Below are 27,346 nucleotides of genomic sequence, written 5' to 3'. Positions count from 1 at the left end.
GGGTGCAGATTTAGTTTGCCTAAATCAAATCAAGGATGGATTCTATGTGTTTGAAGTTCAGCTCAGGCTCAAGAGCCAGTTTAAGTCACTTACTTTCCATTGCAACCTAACAGAGTACCTAAATTAGTTAGCTCATTCCACCATTCTAACCCGGCTTATGATTCTATGGTCCTCCCCTGGCACCAAGTTGGGGATCAAGATATCCCTGGCCATCCCGAGGGATACGTGGGGATACAGGCACCCAGGCTAGGCCCCCCCAGAGAAACCTGAGAGCAGCGTTCCAGCAGGTGTGGGTTGGTGATCCCATGGTGCTGCTCCCTGGGAAGCAGAAGGTTGCAGTCCCATGTTGCTGGGGGCAGATAATGGTGACAGTGTGAGGCAGGTTCTCCTCTGTTCATGCCACAGTCCCTAGTGCCCCAAACTCCCCCTTTAGTGCCTTGTAACTTGGACACTTAAATCAAGCACACTGATTTATGCTATCTGTGGTTAAATCTATTATGTGTGTAGGTTTCTTTAATTTATAAATAAGGCTGCAGTCAAGTAAATGGTATTCCTTGTGTGCTGCTTCACTTATCAAATTTGCTATAATGTCTTTTCTGTGCTCATTACAGTTTAGTCCCTTCAGACTTATGCCAGCCTAGGATGGGTATGCAATTGCTCACATTTGAGAAGAAAAAGAAAGCCAGAAAAAAAAAGAGTAAAAAGAGAAAGTGCAAGGAATCAATGAGCCAAAGATATATCGCTGGGTTAATTTAAGATCAAGATTTAGCTTAAAGCATAGTTCATGGCAAAACAAAACTAACTGCAGTTCATTATTCTGAGCACAAGGAAAACAGCAACCTAGGACATTGTAATGTATGCCAGGTTCCCTCCTATTGTCAGAGTAGCCATGGGGTAACATACATTCCCCCAAAATATATGCAAAGCACTGTTTGCAATGGAGCATCACAGGCTTCAGGACAGGCTGCAGCCACCAGCAGCAGACAGGAGCAAGAGGTTGGAGAGAGGCAAAGTAGTGGGAACATCTGAACTGCCAGCACCTCAAACAACAGTGCTGAATGGTGATCTAATTCTACGAAAAAAACTTTACATGAAGTCCCATGCATATGTGGCAAGTTCAGAGCTGCCCTGTGATAATTCATGACTACCATGCACTGTCTTTCGTCCAGCAGACTCTGTGTGAACATGTTGGTTCATGTCAATGGGGAGACATGGAGAAAGAGCCAGAACAATAAAAATAGCTCTGGCAGCCACCTCTGTGAAGGTTCAGAAAAGCAAATACTAGGAAAAAAGTTCAGAGAGCAACTTTCTCTTTAAACATCTCTCATCTTTTAAAAACAAGGCTTTCTCCTCAAGGTCTACAAAACCTACCATGGTCCTAGAAAAGGTGAGGTAACTGATGAGCTGTGACTACTACTGGTTATCAAAGGATCACAACCATTTCACTCCCACTGTAAGCTTTCTCCCACATGTGCATTAGTTACTTCACCTCTTGCTGTAAACTCCAGTCTTAATTAATTTTGGGTGAACCACATTGCTTTTTGTATTTCCTGGGGTTCTTCAGTGAGGGTGGGTTTTGGTGCTTCTTCATCATCTTCCTTGTTCTTCAGTGTTCAGTACCTCAGTATCGTTTGGCCATAAACTATCATTCCTGTGCTGATGCCCTCCACTACTGTGCCTCTGGTGTACAGAGCTGATGCAGCTTCTTGGGCTTACACCAGGTATAGGCTTTCTTACTCTTTCCAACCAGGAAAGACAGCAATCCAATGTTTCTTCCTAGTCTTGTTCTCTACTTCCAAGTAGAGAACTGGGGGTGATGCATTTGTGTTAGTGGTGGTATGCTTGCTTACACTGTCCCCAGCAGTAACTAAAATCCTGAGTGCAACTTTAAGTTGCCTTTACACTGTAGAGTAGTAAACTATCACTAAATGGATCATTTCTTTTTTCATTGAAAAATGGAAAGTGCAAGATAAAGAATGCTGTGCTTAAACACCCTCTTCATCTCTGGAGTCTTGGAGAAATTTGGTATGATCTCTCCGTGTTGTCTTCCCTGCCTGACTTCCTATTAAATGTTTAAAGACTAATACACCTGCATGTGTTGTTTTACATCAAGTCTCCTTCTTTTCTTTTCTTTTCTTCCTCTGGTCCTTCTGATCTGCCAGTGCACCGTACCATTTCTCACTTAACTCCTTCTACAATGGCATCCCACACTTTTTGTAGCTAAATTATGTCTGGCAGATTATTGAACCCCTTGACCCCACGGAGCCAAGATTTGCTGTGAAGATACATGTAAAAACTGCAGCGATGAGCCAGTGGAGAATTAAGCTGGTAACAAAGTAAAACACTGGATGGAAGACACTTAATGAAGTAAGACATAACCTAATACAGTTAGTGAAGCAGAATGGTGACAAAGAATTGTCCTTCAGGATCCAATTGTCCTAGTGGAGGATTTTAGCAAGTTACTGAGAAAGAAATCTGGTTTGAACATATTAAGGATATCACTGAGTGACAAGACAGGAAAATGACTATTAGACCATATGGTCTCTGAGCCAGGAAAATATCACAGAAGCATGTGTGCCTGACCTGTCACAAATGACTGACTAATCATAAGCCAAGGATCATGCTGGAAGGAACCTCTTGGCCATTAACTCCCTCCCCGTGGTCCTGTAAGAGGCACCAAACCCATACAAAAAAATTAAACATGCAGCATAATTACACTTTTACTGTGCTTTCCAGCTCCTCAAATAGATTTCAAACAGGGGTGCTGACAATTTAGGCAAATCACTGTTTGCTACACTGTCAAGAACCTACATTAGCTATTATCAGTTAGTTATGTATGGATTGTTTCTCCCAAAATGTTTTCCTTCCTTCCTTCCTTCCTTCCTTCCTTCCTTCCTTCCTTCCTTCCTTCCTTCCTTCCTTCCTTCCTTCCTTCCTTCCTTCTTTCCTTCCTTCCGAATTCCTTCCTTCCTTCCTTCCTTCCTTCCGAATTCCTTCCGAATTCCTTCCTTCCTTCCGAATTCCTTCCAAATTCCTTCCTTCCTTCCTTCCTTCCTAATTCCTTGCTTCCTAATTCCTTCCTTCCGAATTCCTCCCTTCCTCCTTCCCTCCCTCCCTCCCTCTCTCTCTCCCTCCTTCCTCTCTCTCTCTCTCATTCCCTCTCTTCCTCCCTTCTCTCTCTCCTTTCCTACTTCCCTCCCTTCTTTCCTCATGATACCTTAGTGCTAAGCCATCCTCACACCAGGATGATCTTATATTTTGAATATTAGCTTCAGGAAGCCCAGTTTGAACTGCAGTGAAGCCTGTATAATTCGGGCAACCATGTCTCATCACTTAAGCCACTCACTTGCAGTTGCATCAGGGAAAAGCTCACCTATGCCTGACTTTTTCTTCTGATTCCTAGAAGTCACTCATTGTTGCAGTGGGATCTCCTGCAACATGCATTAGACAGCAAGGCCCATGGAAAGAAATAGGGACCGATTCTTGATAGATGTTTCAGAGATCTTTATTCTCCAGCCACACGGCCAGGGGGACTGCCGAAGAACTCAGCAATCACGGGACAATCAGGGTCCTGCCTGGGCAGGAGAACACAAAATAACCAATGGGGAACAAGATTGACCAGGGAGTAGGAAAACCCCATAGGCCGTGCCTCTACTCCAGGGTCCCCTCCCACCGGACCCCAGGGAAGGGGGGAGGAACCCCAACACTTCACGCTTTTGTTTTAACTAAAAGAGATTTAAAACTTAACATTGGAAACACCTGGATAAACATAAGATAACAAGAACAGTTTCAAAAGAAAACAAGCCACCCTCTTGAGTCTCTCAACATCTTAGGGTTGGCAGAAGAGAGACAGGACTCTCTGAGCATGCTTTGTGGGGAAACTGAGACAGGAGAGGGTTTCTTCCATTTGTACCTGTTGGAAATCTAAACAACAACAGTTAATTCTTTCCCCACCCTTGTCATCCCCCACTCAGTATTGGAAAGGGATTTTTGGGAAGACAATTGGTAAAGGCATGGTTTTGTGAGGAAAACCATGGGTGGAAAAACGAATTAGGAATACACTGGGGATAACAGGATATAGGATAAAAGGGAAAGGTAGGATTAGGAAAGGGAGACTGTAGGGGTTGCTTATAATGGGGATGTTGTCTGAGATAACTACGATTTGCAGCATGTATACTGCCTTTCACAGAAACACCACCAGGCCCAGTAACATTTGCTTCTTGCAGGCCTTTCCTTCCTTGAATAATCTTAAACCCTACCATTTCTCCATCTCCTAAGCTTGGGATATATTTTTGGGGGTTATTCTTCATAATGGTGGTATGATGAACAAGTATGTCTTCCTGGTTGTCACATCTCGGTATAAAACCATAATTTTGTTTGACATTATATCATTTTACTATTCCTAAAACCTTAGCTACGATAATATTTTCTTTTTTCCGTGTTGGTGCTGGTTTTTGTCTTGCTGTGTTCTTGATTTCACTTTTGCTTTTGCTCGCTCCCGCGTTGGGGCTGCTGGAGGTGCCAGGGCTGCCAGAGCTGCCCGTGTCTGTGTGCTCTCACCACAGACTCTCAACTTCTCGGGGTCGCATTCGGAGCCATGCAGGCCGGGCCGGGCCGCGCCACTCAGCTCCTTGCGCACCGCTGCTGCCGCCGCCTCTGATCACAGCTGAGCTGCCGCTGCCTGGCGTCGCACTCACGTCTCAGCCAGGCCCCAGCATGGCAGCCCCACCGTGCCCTGCAAATAACTCCATTCTGGCGCATTTCGGCTGGACACGGCTCCGCTCCACCACCATTGCCGCCGGCCGTCACCCACGCGCCGCCCCTCTCGGTCAGGCGTTCATAGGGCTCGCTCCACCACACACTGCATGGGGCCAGGCAGGCACCTCCGAGTCGCGCTGTTCCCGCTGCACCTCGCTCTGCTGCCGACACCACAGCTCGCGCTGGCCTGGCTGCATGCAGGAACAGCCTCACCGCCACCCACAGTGCACTCGACGCATGTGGCCGAGGTCGCACGGTCCCTGAGGCACGTTTCCCTTCACAAGGACACAGCTGATACTGTTCAACAGTCTCAATAATTAAATAATATTCATGGAAATATTCTTCCATCGGCATATATTTTGACTCAGAAATTAACTGCGTCCAAACATTCTTCCAAAAGTCTCTGGTAAGAATCAAGTCCCAAGAAACGTAGAAAAAGTTTTTAAACAACCATGCCAGGAAGCGCTTCAGTTCTTTTTGAGCCTGAATTAAGCTAAAATTTACATGTCGCTATTAAATAATCTTTTCAAGTTCAAGATAAATGTCCCTTTGTGGCTCGGACAGCCAGGAGTCTTTCCACAGCTCCTCCATAGTTTATGGAACAGCAAAACAAAAGCAAGAAGAGAGATCCAGAAAGTTTCTTTACTCACAGATTTTTGGGGATCTTCAAAATCCTGATTGTCTCATAGTCGCTGTCTCCAGTTATGTTGCCCACATTCTCTACCATCTGTTGCAGTGGGGTCTCCTGCAACATCCGCAGACAGCGAAGCCCATGGAAAGAAATAGGGACCGATTCTTGATAGATGTTTCAGAGATCTTTATTCTCCAGCCACATGGCCAGGGGACTGCCAAAGAACTCAGCAATCACGGGACAACCAGGGTCCTCCCTGGGCAGGAGAACACAAAATAACCAATGGGGAACAAGATTGACCAGGGAGTAGGAAAACCCTGTAGGCTGTGCCTCTACTCCAGGGTCCCCTCCCACCGGACCCCAGGACAGGGGGAGAGGAACCCCAACAACTCATGATCAAATTAATGTTACTCTGAATCACCTTTCATTAATATTGTTTACTCTTCTAAGGCTACTTAGAGATAAACTGCAAATCTGCTGATACTGGTTTTTAAGCTATCTAGATCCTTTATTTCTGCAATGGTTATTCACATAGCAATGACATCATGTTTCTGCAGAATATTTTCTAAATCCTGTCTTCCAAACAAATCTCAAGAGACCATCTTGTGTACAGAGGTCTTAGATGACACTGCAACTCCAGTTTGACATAAAGCATCTCACAACTAACCTGTCATAAAGCATCTCACAACTAACCTGTCATTATAGCAAAATTAACATTCATAATTACGAAATATGGATTTATGACCATTTTTTAGAACAGGAGAGCACAGTGTATTTTCTAAAAGAACCAATTTTCAGGATCATTTTTTAAGTAGTATTTGACAAAGGTAGTGATTAGCTTAAACAGGCACTTGTTACTCCATCACATATAAAAATCTTCACCAGTTTTGCAGCTCTACATATTTCCTTCTCTTGCCAGCCTTTGAGGGTAGAGTAAGGAATGAATTTGGTTTTTACCAGAAGTCAAAATCAAAGGAATATTTTCAAAGGTATATTCATTATTTCTTCAGGGGCAATATCAGCAAAAGATCTTTTCTCTGTCTTGTTCACTGTTCAAAAAATGACAATTTCTGAGAACAACAAAGAAAGAAAGTTTTGGGTATTGCATTGCATTTAACAGAGAAGTACAGAGTTGAGAATTGAATTCTTCTTCTTCTCTAGTAAAGTTTAGCCTATAAATCAAGCCAGTACAGTGCAGTGTATGGAAAATTTTTAAAAGACAACCTGTCCAAATCACTAAGATATATATCCATGATATGCCCAAAATGCTCACTGCATTAAAGTGGTTTGCAAATGGCACACGGTTAGGATAAGGATAGCAATCTTGCTGACAGATTTTCACACATATGTGTAAAATATGTGTGTATGCAAACATCCATACACAAAAACTGGCTAAAATCCAGGCTTGCAAAAGCTTTTTTTGCCCCTGAACTGATTTGTTCTTTGGTATGCAGCTTTATAGATAGAGAGCTTTATTATAAATCTGTGTTAGTGTTTGGAAAATATCCCCCAGAATTTAAAATCACAATTAGCTCTGAATTAAGCATCTCAGTAATGACTAAAATCTTTTCTTCCACTTCACAAAGTTATCTAAATTCCTCTGAAAATTCAAGGAGCAGCTTGTTTATTTTTAGCCAACCTTTCTTGTGTATAACGAAACGCTAATAATTTTGCAGCATTTCAATTGGTGTGCTAAATTGGTATGGTAATACACTTTGTATTCTTTGAACTTCATCATGATAGAGCATATTAAGCTCTCATAAGGAAGCTGAGAGATGAGCCCTCAAGCATGCTGTGGATAGAGAAGTCTTCATGAGGAACATAAACATCTGACTCAGAGGAATGCTTGTGTCACTGATTTTATAGGAAGAGATGCTGCTGTAGAGAAGGCAGACATATGGGACCAAGGCAATACAGCACAGATACAACAGGGGCAGAGAAGGAAGCAAGAAATAAATGTCAGAAAAGCAGAGGCCATTCAGCTGCTGTCCCAAACTGACAGGGAGAGAGAGAGGGAGAGGTGTGACGTGCATATGCATGAAGCAAACAAAATTTCACAACAGCACAGCCTTAAAAAACCCACTACGAATTATGGACTTAAAATTATGGGGTCAGAAAATTCATTTCAGGAAGTGTGGCACCCCTTTTCCCCTTTTCAAAGGCAATGCTGGTGTGAAGCTGGGTATGGCTCTGAGTATACTGAGATGGAGAATCTAGCAGATGCCATGCTGTTTGTTCAGATTTGGGATGTAGCATAGACCTGCACACAAGGGTAATTCAGCTGCAAAGCAGCAGCTAAACGTTCAGGAGAAAAGTAAGCTGTGCTAATCTACTATCACCAGTAGTGCTGGTATAAGAAAGACTCAGGAGGGGCAGTTACACCCAAGGAAACAATAAGGAACTATGGAAAAATTATTACAATGGATACGTTTGTTAAGGGACAGAACTTGGAAAAGACTATTTCTGCATATATGCCTGCATTGAGTCCTTTCTAAGTCTGTGTGATCCTGTCGCAAGCAAAGGGCATGAATAAATTGGTTTTTTTCCCTGTTGCTAGCTGGTTTCAGTAAAGTCAAACTAAAGAACCAGCAGTTTTCAGCACAGTGTGTGACAGAATGCATAAATCAAAACAAAATTCTATCCAGAGGCCATGACGCATGTATATATCATATTGCTCTGTAACTGAGTCCAACCCAACTCACCATTATGCCACCAAAAGGAATCCAAGGTTAAATGTACCTCTTTATTTTGCATCTCTTTTTTTCTTTTCTTTTTTTTTTCCAGGCAAGGTGGGGTGGGGCAGAGGGGAGTTGGTTGGTTGGTGGGTTGGTTGGTTGGAGTTTTTTGTTTGTTTGTTGTTTTTCAAGATCCTGATTTTTGGATCACCATAAACTACGTTGCATTGAGATTTACATTCCTGGTGACTGGTTTCTGCTAGGAGTGGGACGTAAACAGGGTAAAAAGGAGGAAGTGGTGACTGGAACAGTGTCAGAATGATACCGTTTACAAACTCAGTAGGCTCTTTGCAATTCGTGGGACAGATTGATGTCCACCCCACTAGTGATCCTGAAATCTGAAAAGGGAATGCATGTCATGCTGCTTAGCGTGCCAGGAAGGGCTGTGTGGGTTAGAGGGACTGCTGTTCCTCAGGTCACACCGTGGCTTCTATTCTGTGACTTTATTGCTGTTGATTTTTAGATTTTTTTATAGGTATAGTGGCATTATTGTTTTGCAAGGTCCTCTCATATTGAAAATAAAGCACTGTATTACTACATGCTGCCAGGAAAAAGTGCCTCTATCATACACAAAGGAACAGCAAAACAAAAAAAACCACCCCAGAAATGTAAATTCCTGGGAGAGAGAGGAAGTGGAAACACTGCATAAATGTATCAATACTTCCTCTCTTTCAGTGGTATGAAAAAGATTCTCAAAGCAAAACTGGCAACTCTGCCAGCAAGAGAAGTGTTTATTCCAATAAATCTGACATGCTCAGAAAACATAAAGCCTGTTGATTGCACAAGTCACTCCTCCCATACCTGTAGCAATGTGTTGCTGTCATGACTTGGTCTCTGCTTCCAGCATATTTCCCATTTCTCTACATATAGTTGATATTCATTCCCACTCATTCAGTAAAATTACTCTTGCTGCTGCTGTTGTGTGCTTTGTCTGTTTGCTTGTGTTCACTGTAGGGCTGGCACCTGTTGCCTCCGTCTGAAGAGCTGCTGATGTTTATGAATGAGCCAACACATACAGTAAGCAAGGCCCAGCGGAAAGCCCAGCAATATAAAATACAGAAAATACTGGTTTATTCTTCTCCTGCTTGTTTCGAGGTTAAATCACTTTGTTCTTCAACATCCCATCTGTAAAAAAAGGCTTATGAACTCACTAAGCTAGAAGAATATGGTACTGTTGTTTTTGTGTGTGCCACACTTTCATGTGTGTTCGCTGCTGTAACACATTGACTTGCTGAAGCACCTAAACACTGTGGGTTTATCTGTTTAACAAAATTGTAATTTACAACAGTAAGCAGAAGTTCACTGGGAGAGGAAAGTGGTAGCATAGAGCGGCAGAGGTGGAAATAGATACCGACAAGGGCACACTGATACATGACAGCAGTGGGAGTGCATGTCATCCATCCTGGGTCTCTGGGCTCTGGGTCTCTAGTACGCTGCTGCAGTCAGCTGGTACAGCCCTTGGACATACATCAGTGCTGCTGCCCTAGAAGACACAGCCTAAATACTCAGGTGGCAAGACAATGACCTCAGTCTGTCCCTCTGCCTCATGTCTGTGTCTGTAGCTGGCACTCTATGGTCTTTTGCCTTCCAGATGAAGGCAACATTGATGCGTGAAGAAAGGGGATTGCACAGGTACATGAGTTCTTCCCTGGAAGCAGGTAGAGGTAAACTAGGTGATGCTGATTATCTCACCCCTCAATTACCCTCTCTTCCCCCTTAATCATCTTTTCTAAGCATTGTCTCTGTGACTGTGGCAGCAGGGTTGGCAAGTGAGGGAAAAAGAAAACCAAACAAGCAGAAATAGAGTAAGCAATGAGCAGGCAAGCATTTGTTTAGCAGCAACATGGCATTCTGATTGCTGAGAAATTCTGCCAGGGTGGTAGGGTGCAAAGACACTTGAAGTGACAGAGCAGAAAGGATCCTCTTACTCACCTGCTTGCATTTGAATCTAACTAATTGAACTGAATGGAGAGTGAATGTTGCTTCAGCTCTGCGCAGATCTGCTATTTTGGAAAAGCTCTAGCTCAAGATTTAAAAAAATTTTATTCAATTTTCTTTTTTTTTGATAATCACTCTTTACAAAATATGGGTATGTGGAGAGGCAGACAGAACAGAATCTTAATTCTCTTACTTGCTGAGTCACCCCTTACAGTTTTAGCAGACGCTGCAATCAGTCTGTCTACTTTCAGCCCTATTATGTTTCTTGAGTGCTCTAAAATGATAAACAGGACATAATTAATTATTACATTTTTAATAATCACCATTAGCAGTATTTTCCACATGGTCAACTGTTGGGGTTTTAGTTTAGTCCTAGTTTTTTTCTGTTAAAGGAATTTTTCCTCCCCTATACATGTTGCTAAGGGAACAAATCGCTGATCATTGGATACTTAAGAAAACAAAGAGCTACCCACTGCGGGTGGGGTGGCCCTGGCTACTCCTTTGTTTCACCTGGGTGTGCGGTCAGTTCTCTCTCGGCGTTTGGAGAGAGAAGCTGCTGGTGCTTTTCGGCCGTTTTTCTTTCTGCGGAGAAAGATCCCAGGATCCATGGCCCGCCTTCCCTGCCCCGCTGGAGGCCGGGCTGTGGCCGCCCTGCCCCGCCGCTGCTTCCAGCCTTCGCTGCGTTGTGGCTGTGCCCACCCTGCCTGCCCGACCTCCGGGGGGTTCCCTGTTTGGATTCATCTCATCTGTCCTCCGGGATTTTGTTCAGCCTGCTGCTCCAGCCTGCTGCTCCAGCCTGCCGTTCCAGTCTGCTGTTCCTGAGGGTCTGGCCGGACACCGGGATCGGCTGCCCAGGGGTTTGTGAAGCCATCTGCCACTTCAAGGGAGGCTTCTGCCTTCCTTAGCAGACACCTGTCTTTCAAAACCAAGACATTAACTTAGCTTCAGAAGTCACTGGATGTTAAGGAAAGAGCCTGGCTGGACCCTTTGAAACATGCAGAAGGGCAAAATTACTGAGTGAAGTTCTGAGGCTATTGTTCAAGTAAGTCAGAAAAAATGATCTTACAGGCCTTTCCTGACCTTAAAAAACTACTAATCTATGAAATGTTCCTTATGAGGTAGGAACTAATCCACTGAGGCCCTACAGGATCATATAAATTCTTTAAAGTAATTTTAATTTTAAAACTGTCTTATCTTTAAACCAAGACAAAGCACATATGCTCAATTTTGAAGCTGATTTGCTCAGTGAAAGAGCATTACAACTATGCAGTCCCCTATCCTGGAAAAGTCAGCACTCCTAGAAATGAAGGCTTACAAAGACTCATCTGCTCGTGACTGTCTTCCATTTTAATTATTGTTTTCTCTTGTGAAAATCCTGTTCTCAGGAAGCTGGTACCCAGAGCATTGTCTGGTTGATTGGACAGCATTCTCCAATGTTACTGACTGCTAAGTTTTCACATTTCTTCTTCTATCTGTAGAATCCTAGAATCATACAATATCTCAAGTTGGAAGGGATTCGTGAGAATCACTAAGTCCAAATCCCTGCTCCTCACAGGACTACCTGAAACTGAACCATATGACTAAGAATGTTGTCCAGACAGTCCTTGAATTCTGGCAGTCTTGATGCTGTGACCTCTTCCCTGGGGAGCATGATTCAATCACTGACCACTATCTCCATGAAGAACCTTTTCCTGTTGTCCAGTCCAGTCTGAACTTTCCCTGATGCAGCTTTATTCCATTTCCCCATGTCCTATCACTGGCCACCAGAGAGAGGAGATCAGCACCTCTCACTTCACTGCCCACCTTGAGGAAGCTGTAGGTTGCCCTGAGGTCACCTCAGCCTTCTCTTCCCCAAGCTGAGGAGACCAAGTGGCCTCAGTCTTGCTATTGAGGATTTTCACCATCTTGTTCACCCTCCTCTGGACACTCTAACAGTTCATGTCCTTATCCTGTGGCACCCAAAGCTGCCCCAGCACTGGAGGTGAGGCAGGCCCAGAGCAGAGCAGAGCGGGACAATCCCCTCCCTTGCCTGGCTGGCGATGCTGTGCCTGATGCCCCCCAGGGACAGGGTTGGCCCTCCTGGCTGCCAGGGCACTGCTGACTCATGTTCAGCTTGCCACCAACCCAAACCCCCAGATCTCTTCCCCCAAGCCTGCTGTCCTCCAGTCTGCATGTACCTCCAGGATCCCCCCATCCCAGGTGGAGAATCCTGCAACTGAATTTGTTTAATTTCTAGTGGTTGGTAGTTGCCCAATCTCTAATCTAGTCACATTTCTCTACAGGGCCTCTCTACCCTCAAGGGAGTCCACAACTTTTCCTAGTGTAGTATCATTACCACACTTCATGTGCATTTAATCCCTGCATCCAGATCATTTATAAAAACATTATAGAGCACTGGCCCTAAAATGGAGCCCTGGGGAACCTCTGGTCCCTGGATACCAGCCTGATATAACACCATTTACCAAAACCCTTTGAGCCCGACTCATTGGCCAGTTGCTCACACAATGTATTATGGACTCAACTAGATGTGTGCCAGGCAGTTTATCCAGCAGGGTACTGTGGCAGACAGTACCAAAAGCCCTGCTGAAATAAAAAACAATCCACATCTACTCTTGGTCACCTAGATGGTTTGCTTGAAGATAAAAGAAAATTAAATTGGTCAAATGGGACTTTTCCCTTTTGAACCCCTGGTGACCAATGACTGCATTGTCTCTTAAATGTTTTTCAGTAACTCCCAGAAAAACCTCCTCTATAAATTTACCAGGTGCTGCAATAAAAATGACAGGCCTACAATTTCCAGAGTTTTCTTCTTATCTTTCTTGAAAATTTGGACAAATTTTGCCAGGTTCCAGTTGACTAGGACATCTCCAGACTCACAAGACAAATGAAATATAATGGAGAGAGGACCTGCCAAGTACATCAGCCAGTTCTTTCATGGAAAGAATCCTATCTGGCCCCATACACCTGTGTGCACCCAACTGAAACAGCAAGACTCAAACAATTTCAGGATTGCCTGGGAATCTATCATTCCCCAAGTGACAGTCTTCCAGCACTGGGATCCAAGGATCCCAGCCCACCATTGATGTTGAAGACAGAGGTGAAGGTGGCATCATTCTCTGCTGTGTCTGCAGTCCTATTTGAACCTCATCAAGCAATGGACCGATGTTATCTCTGATCCTTTTTTTGCAATTAATATATAAAACCCAAAAAAGCTCTTCTTGCTTTCCTTCACAGCTTATCCCGGACAGCTTGAATTCTATCTGAGTTTTGGTCACACAAATTTTCTCTCCACAGAGATGAGCAGCATCTCTGTCATCCTCCCATGTCACCTTGCTTCCAGTGTACATACACTTTCCTTCTCCATCTAAGTTCACTGCTCAACCAAGCCGACCTTCTGCCCCATTGACTTGGATTTCAACACTTTGTGTTTGGCTGCTCCTGCACTCTTAAAAGACAGCTCTTGAAAAGGGACAAGCATATCTGGACTCAAATAACTGCAAAAAAAAAAAACCATTCCCAAGAGACTTTAGTAACTAGCTCTCTAAGCAGCCCATATATGAGATGTTGTGCAATTCTTACTAATGACATTTATGAAGAAAAGCAGCACAGTGAATAAGATAGATAAGGAAAAAAAGTGGGTCCTTTCTGGTCACTTCATTTTCTTATTTATCTAGACTGAGGATCTAGCAGGTCAGAACCAACTCCCACCCCAAAATAAAGAACATACATGAAGCAATTTTATTTTAGCTATTTTGTCAGTTAGAGACAAGTATGAGCAGAGTGCAGCAGGTGTCCCAGAGCTCTGTTCCCATGAATATTTAGGTCAAAGAGATTAGTCTGAGCAGACAGAAGCCAGTGATCTTCCTTGCTTTGCTTAGTAATGATGTCCAAGATCTGAGTCCATGTGCATGAGGAGCTGGTGCCTGACAGTCATGAAATTCACCCTGCAGAAGCTCCTGCTACTGCAGTATGGTGTAAGAAATTATCTCGAATAGTGGGCAATAAGCCTTACTGGATACTTCTCAGAAATGAGACCAGGGAGCCTGACAAAAAGCAAAATTAAATGCAACAGCAAAGGCTGGCATGAGGAATATGGTTATAGTCTACCCTGGATCTTGATTAAGAAATATTCAAGAATTTTTGGTACTAAAATGATGGCATTGCAAACTACCCTTTTTCTTATGTCTGAATTAGTTTGCTTAGGAGAAAGAGCCTTGAAACTGGACATGAATTTGCATTAAGGTTGCTATACAAAGGACTCACCATGGTATGGTTTAATGCTCAAAGCAAACTGAAAAGCAGGTTGATATCTCCAAAGAGGTACTGACACACCCTATTAATAGGGACCTTGTCTCTTTTGCATCAAGAAAGAGAACAGGCAGTGGAGACAAATTTGCTTTCAAGCAGAGTTAAATATGAATTACAAATAATTCAGGCCTTAAACAGTGTGACTCAAAGAAACCTTGAACAGTTTGGTGTGATCCACTCACAAGAATAAAGCCTGAGAGCAAAAGTATTGCAAAATGCTCAGCTGTGGCATCTTCCAAGAACTAGTCAATATAAATACAAAAAACTACAGCTGGAGGTAGAGGAACAGGAAAGAAGAAGGAGACATTCTCATAGCAACAGCAATTGCTTCACATGGGACACTACCGAAATGACAGTATTGGACTCTGCAGGTGCAAGAACATGAGAGCAGTGCAGAAGAACAGGAGTTTGAGGACAACAAAGTGAAAACGCTGCTGCAGGAGCTCTGGGATACACTGTCCCAGCAGCTTACATGAAAGGGTAGAGAGCTGCAAATGGAAAGCAGGCTACAGGATTGCAAATGGGAGGCCTTCCAGACCAGCGAGGGTGTTGCCAAAGCTAGTAGTTTTCCAGCGCCTTGTCCCTTCCTGCACCAGCCTGGATACAGGTGGGATAATGAGCTGCTGCTTAGAAGTTTTAAGTCAGATGCTAAGAGCATGCACAAGGAACCAATATTTTGTTGTGTGTATCCCCTGCTTTACAGGACCTCCAGCTTAGCTGAAGTGCTCCCAGTGACAAGGGGAAGAAACCTGTTTTTGGGATGCTTGTTGTTACAGGAGTTGCTGGTGCCAGCCCAACCAGAGCTGAAGATTCATTCAAACACAGGGAAAGCATCTCTCCTGTCCTGCTAGTTACCCACTGCAGCGTTATACTACTCTAACATGATCTGTGAGAGAAACAAGAGTGGCTTTATGCTGTTTCTCAGTAGCTCATGAAGAGTTTAAAGCTGGAAACCCCTTCACACCTCTGCCCTTCACTCCTACTGAGCCCAGCAGAGCATCAGACCTGCACTCCCAGAGCACATCCAAAGCTTCAGGCACAGACCGCAACATTCCCTCAGCTCTTAACCAAATGGAGGTATTCTAACTCTGAATAAAATGAAATTACTTCCATTTGCTCATCTTTTGAAAACATTTTAATAGCTATTCCAGTGAGTTCCTACCCTTTATCTGCATATCTATTATTCATTATTTTCATTAAAGAAAACCAAGCCATGCTATGCTCATGAGGATGAAAGAAATCTGTAATGTTCTCTCTCTCTGCACTCCTCATACATTTTTATTTGAGATTATTTTTAATCCATATGTACTTGAAATAGGAAAATGTGTGCATTTTATTAGCAATAAAACTTCAGGAATTTTTCCCCCCTACTGATTTTTCATAGATTTATGGATCCATAATCATTCACGTCACAGCCTAAGGGAAACGAGGTTTGAACAGGATAATAGCCCCTAAATCCCTTCCTCTAAGCACTCAGATCTTTGCTGTCAGCAAGATTAAAACGGTCAACAGCAGTCTTCATGTGTCTATATCCCACACAGAGCTTTCACAACAACTGGAGTGGTAGCTGGCAGGGAGAAATATGCAGAACCACTGCTGTGCATGATATTACTGAGATAAAGAGAGAAGAAAACCAGGTTGTCAGCTTTTGCAGTGTTGAAAAGGACTGGTATTAACTGTTTGATCGGGTGAATGCAGAGGGGAGAAGAGCAAGGAATAATACTATGTTGCAGTTTAACAGGCAGCAAGAGTTTCCTTTCCTAAAACATAAAGGCAGAGAGATGGAAGCACCAAACATCCTCCCTAAGGAAGTCATTCATGTAGACAACCGGAGTGGTTCCTCTGCCACCACTCCCTTGAGCGCCCAGCCCCTACTGCAACTTGGACCTGAGGGGCATTACAACTATTATGTGGATGATGAAGATGAGGAAGATGAAGAGAAAGAACAAGGAAAATGGCCACATGAAGATGCATTTAAGGGAGAAAGCAAGGCCTCATCATTTATTCCTTGTTCCCCTGCTCTTTCCTCTAGAGCCCCAGCCACGGCATCTGCTCCATCCATGCTGAATATCAACGTTGGTGGCCAAAGTTACCGCCTCACTTACCAGGCAGTGGCCATCTATCCCAAGACTCGCCTGGGCCGCCTGGCTACCTCCACCGACCGTCGTTGCCAGCTGGGCCTGTGCGATGACTACACTGCCCAGGTCGATGAGTATTTCTTTGACCGGGACCCAGCTGTCTTCCAGTTGGTGTACAATTTCTATGCCTCGGGGGTGCTACGGGTGCGGGACGAGCTGTGCCCCCGTAGCTTCCTGGAGGAGCTGAGCTACTGGGGCGTGCGTCTCAAATACACACCCCGCTGCTGCCGCATTTGCTTTGAGGAGCGCCGGGACGAGCTGAGTGAGCAGCTGAAGGTCCAGCGGGAGCTGCGCTCCCAGGCAGAGGCTGAGGAGAATGAGCATCTCTTCCACCACATGCACTACTACGGCCCTCAGCGCTGGCGCCTCTGGAACCTCATGGAGAAGCCCTTCTCCTCTGTCACTGCCAAAGTGATGGCCGTGGCCTCCAGCTTCTTTGTGCTCATCTCCGTGGTGGCCCTGGCACTCAACACAGTAGAGGAGATGCAGCAGGTAGACTGGAAGAGTGGGGATAGTCGGCCTGTCTTGGAGCATGTTGAGACCTTGTGCATTGCATTCTTCACTCTGGAGTACCTGCTGCGCTTGGTCTCTACTCCAGATCTGCGCCGTTTTGCCACGAGTGCCCTCAACGCAGTAGACCTCATTGCCATCCTGCCCCTCTATCTGCAGCTGCTGCTTGAATGCTTTACTGATGATGACCAGCCCCGGGGCCGGGGCTCCCAACACGAGCACGATATCGAGAAGGTGGGACGGGTGAGCAAGGTAGGACAAGTGCTTCGCATCATGCGCCTCATGCGCATCTTCCGCATCCTCAAGCTGGCCCGCCACTCCACAGGGCTGCGTGCCTTTGGCTTTACCTTGCGCCAGTGCTACCAGCAGGTGGGCTGCCTTTTGCTCTTCATTGCTATGGGCATCTTTGCCTTCTCTGCCATGGTCTACACAGTGGAGCACGATGTGTCCAGTACCAACTTCACCAGCATTCCTCATGCTTGGTGGTGGGCTGCTGTAAGTAAACACATCTTACCTTGCTGGGTAGCCAGAGACCCTCCCTTCCTTCCCCTCCCCTTCCTTGCTGGAGTTGCTGACAATCTTGAAAACAGCAGGCTCAGATCAGTGAACATCTGGTCTGAATTCCGAGCTTACAGGACATAAGCTCACACACACACCCCCATACACGCACTCATTCACCTCTCTGTAAGCTTAAATCAAGGCTTAATCAGGCAGACAGTGTTGAAATTCCCATATCTCCAAATGCAGAAAGTATTTTCACTTTTAAAGAAGAAGTGGGCGAAGAGACAGGAAAGAAAAGCATTTCCCCATTTAATGCCATTGTCAGTGTTGCCAAAACAATAGCGGGAAAAAATGCATGCATTAGGATATCTAGTTACAGATGGACACAGGGTTTTCATTCTTATTCTATTTGTAGATCTTCTGTGACCTATCATACAACTGCAAGATCGTAAGACAGAGTTTATTAATTATAGTCAGATCACTTAAACTTTAAGAGTGAAAGCCGTCCCAGAACTCTGGCTGTTAAAAATCCATTAGGACCAACAACTGTTTTACACAAGAGATTGTGTTCTGTTGTGCTGCAGAAGATGTGTGTATTTATAACATCCTAGATGTAGCTAGACATTGTACATGCTGAGGACCCATATCTTGGCTGTCTATAACCCTAAGGCATGTCCTAGGCTATTGTCACACACACTTTGTTTTGCAACAGCTGATGCTGGCCTCCACAGACCATTATTATGGAGGGCCCCAGGAGCACTTCTGACCCCTGGGCCTGGCTATGGGTCTGGCTCTATCCCAGTCACTTCCCTGGAGAAAAAAGTCCATGCAAATAGACTGAATATGAGTTAGAACATCTCATGTTGGTTGATCAGCACAGACACTGGATGCACAGAGCTGCATATGGGGCCCACCAGACAGTAATCTCAACCCATCCAAGGTCACTTCTCCTGGCCAGCCACCCCAGAGCCCATGGTCTGCACCTCTGGTTCAGCCATGGCCAATGAAGTGTGGTGGTTTACCACACATTTGCAGCACATGGCAGAAAAAAAACCTTACAGACAAGCATAAATACATACATTTATATGTGCACATGCATTTATGTAACTGTGCTGAAAATCCTTTAAGCTGGGCCATGGAAGGATGGAAAAATCAGTGAAAAAAGGAAAGGGTCCTTTAATGTGACCTTCACAATCATCTTGTAGTGATATAGGCAGCCTATGAAAACATTGGTGATTCATACATTGCTAAAATATTTTGTTTTCTGAGCATGCAGGTTATATGCCAAATCTTTAGGGCTCATTTTTGCAAACTGGTGACACCATAATCATTTAGATATTCCTAAGAAAGTTATATGACTAGGGGAAAAAGGCCTATTTAGCTGAGCAAATGTCTTCAAAGACATTTGAAGGAGCTGTATCACTCACATTGCAATTCCAAAGCACAAAATACTTTTTAAAGCCTTTTAGTTCTTTAAGACTGTAAATTAAAATATCTAGATCATTCAAATTTTATAAAAATCCAACAGCATTCACCATCTCACATATGCAGGAGAAGTATCCCTCCTAAACTGTTACAGGCAATGTATAAGACTATGCCAGTGGTACAGTACATTATCACAGAATAACATTTTTGTCCTGGCTGGTGGAGATAAACATCTTGCCTTCATCTCAGTATTTATTTTTGGAGATATTTATCCTGTATTATCATTCAAATCCAGTGACTTAATTTCCATTAAACCAAATCACTAATCCTTTTTATTCCACAGGAAGCACCAAGTGCATCCTAAAAATGTGCTCACCCAGTGTTCTCTCATGTACCCTAATGCTTTCTTCATTTGAAATATCATTCCATTTAGCATGTTAGAGGATAGCAAATTGTACACAGTGATTTCTGAAGACTTATTTCAGTGTTAAAGCCACAAGGGCATTACGGTGAAAGTCCTACTGTCTGTGGCTTATTTCTGTCAGAGTTTTAGGTTACTGTTAACAGATACACAGAGTGTGTTGAGACACTGTGAAAAAATCTAAATAAAATCCACTGGCTGAAAAAGATCCCTTGCACAGACTAGAAAGTGATAGGTGACAGAAACCTGCAAGTTCTACCTGCCAGAGAAAAGTAAGTTATATTTACTAAGTGCAAAAATTATAAAATATCAAGATGTGTGCAGTGGAACTATATAAATTAGGAGTTATCTTATGTTGACTATTTGGGAGTACACCCTTCATATGTAGCAGCTCCATAATCAAACATCCATTAATTTTGATCTGAATTTTACAAAGAAGATATTTCAGTACTTGGTGTAGCACTGGATCCGTAACATAGTTCCCTCAGGTATCTGTAGGCTAGAAAGAGAAAATTATATTGGCTGAGAAGAAAAATGTGAAGCCATGTATACAATGAGATGGTGATTCATATAAAACAAATATACTAAACACCATCCTAAAATATATATGACAAACAAAGGTAAGACTCAAAATACAACCCACAGAACGAGGCCCAAATACAGGGTTTTATCAACACACTGGATTTAGAAACAGGACATCTGTTCCAAGTGACACGATGAGGGAGCAGGGTTGCAGCTATCAGTGGATTTGCATGGTCAGTGAGCCAGATGTCTCCTCTCCCTACAGCCAAGCAAACCCACCTTCTGGACAGGCTGGTGTGGAAATTGTCTGGGAATTTCCTCTGCAGGGCAAAAATCTAAAAATCTTCCTGAATAGTGTCAAACCATTGTCTTTCTTTACTTCGTGAGAGAGATTTAATTTTTTTTTTTTAATTAGGGATGTTTTGCATGAGATAGATGGTACACCAAAAAAAAGAAAAAGAAAAAAGCAGCACAGAGTATTTCAGATTTACAATGCAAAGTACAAAAGAGCTAACTTTAACATTGTCCCTGATCAGTGAGCATATCTGTCTGTGTATTTCTTCTCAGCTAATGAGGTTTAATGTTGGTTTGCCTGTAGGTCAGCATCTCTACAGTGGGATATGGAGATATGTGTCCAGAAACTCACCTTGGTCGCCTGTTTGCTTTCCTCTGCATTGCTTTTGGAATAATCCTGAATGGCATGCCCATCTCCATCCTCTACAATAAATTCTCAGACTATTACAGCAAGCTGAAGGCATACGAGTACACAGCTCTCAAGAAAGAAAGAGGGAAGGTCGACTTCACAAGGAGAGCCATAAGGAAAATATATGAGTGCTGTGGTGAGGGTGCATCCCACCCTTTGTCACAGCAACAATAGTTTGCGATTTGGCTATTGGGAGGCAACCAAGAAGTTGGAGGAGAAAGAAGAAAAACAGATCAGCCAAAAGATAAACAAAAAAGGCCAAAAGTAACAAAAAGTAGATGTTGAAATCTGTTTTAAAGGGGGGTGTTTTCAAAACTAAAAAGGCTCAGATTACAACAACAGATTTTTTTAACTCTGAAGACTGTGAGCAGCACTTTCAGCACTCTCTGAAATTACCTCCTTCAGATTAAACACTCTGAATTAGTCCCAGGCAAAGATCTAACCCCTTGCTACTGATTAGATTGCCAATAAAGACCTACGATAATTGTACAAAGGGAAAACAAGTTGCTGTCATTAAGGGTCAGCCACCTTACTGCTGTTAAGGCAGTCTCAAAAATTAAACAAACAGAATACCCAATACACTGACTGCATCACTTAAATTGGTTTTGCATCAGCTTTCCAATAGAGGAAAATGGCCTAGGGTACTTATCTAAACATTAGCAGCAGCTAGACTCCTTAAGATGTCAGACTCTGTTTCCATTGCCAGATAGCTATGCTTCATTGTTTCAATTTTATTTTTCAAATGCAGCCCTGCAAATGATTCCTATTTTCATGCCTAGTCAAGCATTGCACTGCTTTTAGCATTTCCCCCCACCCCATCTCAATAATCATCTTTCAGTATGACAAGAACTAGTGAAGAATTCTGGAGTCTGAGTTGATAAATCTCATTGATCAATTTTGAAAAAATTTCCAAACCAAATCATTTTTAGGTATAGGATTAAGTGATAATTCATTTTGCAATATTTAATATATCTACTGATTGAATTGTTAGAATAATAGACCTGTCATAGGACATAAGTATTAAGGCAGTATTTAAAAAATAATCAAAGGAAATATGTAATGGGTAGTAACTCATAAAGACTGTTCATACAAAGGATCTTATCAGCACTTAACTGTAACCAATTTTAAATATAATTTAAAATCAAGATAATTTGTCTGGTACATACAGCCATTAGGGACACAATCCTGACACTTAGCTCACCCCCAGGAGTACTTTATGTCCTGAGATTACTGTGTCTTCTTGCACAGCTGGATGGGATTTCTCATGTGTCTAAATTCACCCCAAAACTTAAATAACAAATAAAACTAACAAAAATTTAATGGAATTGCAGTTTTATGTATTACTTCAGAGACTATCAGGAATATTCTTTTTACATAAGAGCAGTCATACCAATTCAGAAACAGTAATCAGAATAACAGATCTGAAAGAAAAATTATTTTTTTGATAATCAGATGCAAAGATCTTAAAGAAAATAAGTCTAATGAAAAGGATCAATGGTAACAATGCACTGACACGACCCATGGCTGTTACTCAGCAGCACTCCTGTTGCAAAGCATCCTGATGACAGAGATGCATTTGAAAACTCTTGAACTCTCACGCTGTGTCTGTGCTGCTCTGATGAATGCAAATGGCTGCATTCTAATCTCAGGGCCACATGGGACACAATGGTGTGAAGCTCACTCTGGGACAGCTGAGGGTGAAAAAGTTCATTAATTTTGACACTTCCATGCGAATTGTGTCAAGCACAAGGACGTTTCTCCTTTCAGTGGTGGGAAGGTAATTAGTAACCAACTTGCTCTTCTCATTCTCTACCTCCAGACAAACGTATCATAAGCCCATCTGTCATTTTGTTCTTTAGGAATGACAGTCAGAACACTGTGTGCTGATCAACTCTGTTAAAAGCTAAACCATGTCTTTAAGGCACAGCTGAGCCCTGGGAGTTCAGTGTGATAGATGTTTGCTGTTCTGGACTGCACACAATGCAGCAGGCACAATCCTGGCACTCACTGAGAAGAATAGCTGCTTTGCTTTGGCTCTAGGGAATTTGCATAGCACTTCTGCACAGCAACAACAGGACAAGAAGCTTCCAGGAACCACAGGAAACCTCTTACTGCAGTTCAGTGAGGTGACAAGTACAAGCATGCAAAAACACAACTATGCTTTATTTTCAACATGCAAATTGAGTTAGAGCCATTAAAAGCATTTAAAATCTGATTACTGGATTTTCAAAAAAAGGGGACACTGTAAATCAATTTCTTTGCTGAAGGAATTCATACTTGCATGACCATGCAGATGGGACGCAGATGCTCAGCCTTGCATGGCAGGCTCAGCAGCTTCCTGCCACCTACAGAAATCCAGAGCCTGAGCACTAACTCTGCTGAGACTGGACTTTGTCACAGCCTCAGACCTGACAAAGATCACTAGTTTTGTTTTCCACCCACTTGCCTCACCTGCAGGACCTATTCAAGCAGGTATTTTTGAAGGCATGCAACGAAATAGGTTTTCCACACCAAAAATGAGCAGACAAAAAAGGAGTCTTGTATCTTAATCAGGAGTCAGAATTGAATGTCCTTGGCAAATGCTTTATCTGTTCAGCAAGATTTCAATGCACAAATCCCACAGTATTGCTCTAACTGTTCAAATGGAGAGGGTCTCCTGCACCCCTCTAGTTGAATATGTTCCACTTTGCACCAGGTAAATAACGGCCCACAAGGTGACAGTAAAAGAAAGACCATATAGCTCAGTATTTCCAGCACTTAGCTGGGTGGAAAGGAGTGTGTCACAGGCCTTGCTTCAAAAAAGAGCTATGGAAGTATCCTGACCAAGCAGCAAAGTCCAAACACTTCCTAAACACTCAGTCTCCTCTGGCCCAAGCAATCTTTAGTTGATGGCTTTAGTTTGGAAGGAATCCAGAGTCTCCACACACTACAGCCACATGAAGGTAAAACTCTTACTTAGAGTACCCTACAGGCTAATGGCTATGGGCCAAAATACTGCCAGACACAGAGGAGAATGATTTCTGTCCCTTCAGAAGCACAAGGCTTTGTGACCGGTACCACCAGATCCCATTTGGGTGCACTGAGCACCAAGGCCATCACACTTTGGGCAGCTCAGTTTACCTAGCAACTGCTCAACTCTCTTTTTTCTCAATGCACTTTGCCCCCTCACCCTTCATCCAGCCCTACCATCTCACAGACGGCTTTGGTACCGTCTTGACTACTCTGTGCACTTACTCAGCACACAGATGTGACTCTTCGCAGGAGTGGGAAGAGATTCTCACTTGACTCATGACCAAGCTCGGTGCTGAGAGCTCTGACTACCACTAGAGCTGGCACAAGGTACATGGTAGAAGTATGCAGTCCAGAGGACACACCTCTGGCAGTGAGACCCTAAGTATCAGACTACACAAAGTTGCTGGGTTTTGTTTTGCAATACCTGTCAGCCCTGCCCTGCTGCATTGGGGAAGTGAATGGGTGCTTAGTGGAGTAAAGCACACTCCAGAAAATTAGAAGATAGTACTTGGTAAGGTTTTTTTCCCAAAGGTTTGTAATTTTCTTCTCTGGATTATTTTATGTAGCTTTCTGCCTTTGGCTTAACTATTCTTATTTTAGGGGTGACAAGCATAAGTCTGTGCATTTCAATAGGAAGGATTATGCCTAAATTTGAAGTACCATTATAGGAGCCAGACAGTGCCTGGATTGCTCAAGGCTCTGTCAGTGCCAGCACTTTCTACACTCCGTGTAGATGGGAACAAGCAAGGTCCTCCCACAAAGTCTCTCCTGCTCCTACCACTCAAAGTGGACCTCCAGCCAGCTCAGAGGAAGGGACAAGTTCATATTCCCACAGAACAGACTTTTGAGAACCTGCCGAAGGCTGTGCAAACCTGTATCAGCTGGTTCTGAAAGAGCATGAAGCATTTTTGCCTTTTCTTTGTGGTTGACACAATGTTCCCCGCAGAGGACTCTGTTAATTTATTGTGCAACATCCATGAAGACTTTCAGTGGCATCACTGTCCCTAAATTAGTCAAAGGAAACAGGCAAGTGGTAGACATGATGACATCCAAGAACAATTGAGGAGAGTCGTGATTGTCTTGGTTACTTGAATTCCATAGGGCTTTGGCAATCAAAAGGTTTTGAAATAACACATCAAGGGAAAACATGCTTAAACACAACAAAGATGGGCAACACTATTAAAGTAGACAGTCTTCTTTTATGAGATGCTAATTCGGCATAACTAAGGTTTTGGGGAAACAGGATGGAGGAATCTCAAACCACTGAGAAATAAGAAATCTCTCTAAATATGGCCATGGTAAAGTCTTCTATTTTAACTAATTGCAGATATTAATGAGACCCAGAGGGAGAAGGAAAATGTATTCTATCATTATGTTTCACTACAGACTTAGCAAACATGCTCTCGCTGTAAGACTAAGAAACAGCCAGTTTATCTGGATGGCTTCATTTTAGGAGAACGAAGCATTGTTTCTTCTACTTAATTTAGGACTGGGAATTATGGGGGGGAAAGGCGGATGAAAAAGAAAAGAAAAGAAAAGGAAAAAGGAAAAAAATAAAAGAAGAAAGAAAGGGGAAGAGAAAAAATTTTAAAAAATATGGGGGGGGTAGTAGAAATGTAGAGTCTGTCCCTACATGAGAGAGTGGAAAGAACTCCAGTTAGAATATGCTCCTGCACAAATCCTGTTTTAGAAGAACATCACTTTCTCAGCGCAGTTCGGGAGCTGTTTGCTTTTCTCATTCAGAAAGATAGCACTTGAAGGGGTAGCTACAGTACACCACCGATTAATAGGCATCTGGTACTATTCCCAGGTTTCTAAGGCAAATAGCAATATTCAGTCTTTAAATATTTTAAGTAAAGTAAGTGAAATTTTTTAAATATCAGCTAGGAATATTAAAGGTTTTTGATGAAACATAATTACTATCAGTAAGACTAAGAAATAAAAATTGTCACCTTGCTTAAAAAATAGCTTCAACTGTTTAGACCATTCCGGTTTTATGTCATGCAAAAATATGCTTATCTACTATTACAAAACTTTTATTGACTTCTTTATTTGGTAGTATAAAAATTACATGCCTTTTGACTGTAATCCAGCCCTTTATCTAGGACTAAAATAGGGAAAGGTCAGAGGTAGATGTTTTTTATGTACTTAGGTATTTTAATGGAAATATGCTGAGAAAAATTAAAGCTATCTACAAGTAAGTCCTGAGATAGACATTATCAAGGTTTTTAAATAAAACTTGTCAGAGTCTAGTTCTACTCTATTTTCTGTACTGTCATTCAAACTCCTGAAGTGGATTTGCTCGATTTGTAAGCAAAATAATTTGCCATCATTAGAAAGCAGATAAGCAAGCACCATTCTTTAAAGCCAGCTTTTTGCCACCACTTAATAACTGTTCTTCAGGCCATCAATTCTGACAGGGGCGGGGGGGGAGATGGGGAAACGATGGCAACACACCACAGTGGACAACACAACAAACAAGCAAAAAACCCCAAAACCAGTACATTCCAGAAGTTCAGGAAAATTTAGGAAGTCACAGGCAGGTTGTGACAGCACCTTCCGCTGTGATGAGGAGCCCCTTTAGAGCAGGGCAAAGTAGCTGGGTGGGTCCCCCCGTGGGAAGAACAGCTCCTGGCATGGAACATTGTTCACTGCTGCCACTCAGAGGTTACAGGCTGCCAGATTCCCCTTTTCCTTAACAATATCTGGTGCCTGCTACCAGCCATGTTAGCCAGCTGTGCTGCATCCTCCTCAGGTAGTCTACCAAAAGCCTGAAGTTTTGTCACCGAGGGTGGAGTATTTACAATAATATACAAGTTCAACCATTTTTAATTCTTTTGAAGAGAAATCATTCAGACATATCTCAAACGTCTTTAATTGGTACTGCCTATTTTTTTCACTGTCCACTATCAAAAGATACGGAATTAGGAAGAGGCCCTAAATATTTTTTCCTGTTCAGATAAACAGAGGAAAAAACCCATAAAAATTGAAAATGCCTACATAGAAAAATGGGTGGCATCAGTTTGTAAAACAGCCTCTGAGAGCCTTTCAACCATAAGAACAACTGCCTTGAAAACTGTGCTATCACCACACTGTGAAGATGACTTCATAGCAAGTGTTGTGGCAGCTGATGTTCTTCATCTCCCCACAGCTTGGGAGCAGAAATTTTATCAACTGCAACATACTGAACCAACTCTCATATTATCTTATTACTCTTTTCCGCAAAAAATATTTTCTCAGAAATACCTATAATTTAGTCTATCATTAAAATTACAACCCCTGGTTTGGTTTTCTCTTTTTGTTGGCTTTTTTTGGTGATGGTAGTGATGGTTGGTTGGTTTGTTTTGGTTTTCTTTTTTCCCCCAGAAGTGTTTTATTTTTATCTGTTTTGCAAACAGATATAAACTTCTTGATGACTTCTTAATTCAATGCTTATAGCACCTGCTTGTCTATGCCTGTATACCCAGAGGTCCTGTAGCTCCCTCCTGTATGCATTTTATTTTTGGTTTTAAATTCTAGTAAAAGATGTAATCCATGTAGACACACTCTCATTAGAGCACAAGACCGACAAGATACCTGAACGACAGACAGAACCAGCGCTGGGGAGGACAGTGCAAACTAGAGAATCTGTAGGATTTTTGCACTGTGTAAAGCACAAGTGTATCTGTAAGACACGTTCTGATTGAAAGATATATAAACCCAGCAATTAAAATAGTCTTCCATGACAGCAGACGACAAGATGGT

At 42.9% G+C, this 27,346-nt stretch overlaps 1 protein-coding gene across 2 annotated transcripts; it reads left to right on the top strand.

The window, feature by feature from the left end:
* Positions 1-12,168: 12,168 nt before the first annotated feature.
* On the top strand, positions 12,169-26,895 carry KCNV2 (potassium voltage-gated channel modifier subfamily V member 2). Of its 2 annotated transcripts, none has more exons than XM_048291385.1 (2): positions 12,169-17,270; positions 20,486-26,895. In XM_048291385.1, exons 1-2 carry the CDS (start codon positions 16,095-16,097, stop codon positions 20,762-20,764), a joined length of 1,455 nt encoding a protein of 484 aa, XP_048147342.1. In that variant the 5' UTR covers positions 12,169-16,094; the 3' UTR covers positions 20,765-26,895. The 2 variants fall into 2 exon arrangements, with proteins under 2 accessions (XP_048147342.1, XP_048147339.1); XM_048291382.1 differs by having other exon boundaries at positions 12,170-17,513.
* Positions 26,896-27,346: the final 451 nt, after the last annotated feature.

Source organism: Corvus hawaiiensis, chromosome Z (genome assembly GCF_020740725.1).
Source record: "Corvus hawaiiensis isolate bCorHaw1 chromosome Z, bCorHaw1.pri.cur, whole genome shotgun sequence".
NCBI classification, from domain to species: domain Eukaryota; kingdom Metazoa; phylum Chordata; class Aves; order Passeriformes; family Corvidae; genus Corvus; species Corvus hawaiiensis.
This window is presented reverse-complemented; position numbering and strand designations above follow the sequence as displayed.

Coding starts and splice junctions, on each gene's coding strand:
- KCNV2 (XM_048291382.1), top strand. CDS start 16,095: ATGTTGCAGTTTAACAGGCAGCAAGAGTTTCCTTTCCTAAAACATAAA. Junction 17,514..20,485: donor ATGCTTGGTGGTGGGCTGCT/GTAAGTAAACAC, acceptor GTTTGCCTGTAG/GTCAGCATCTCTACAGTGGG.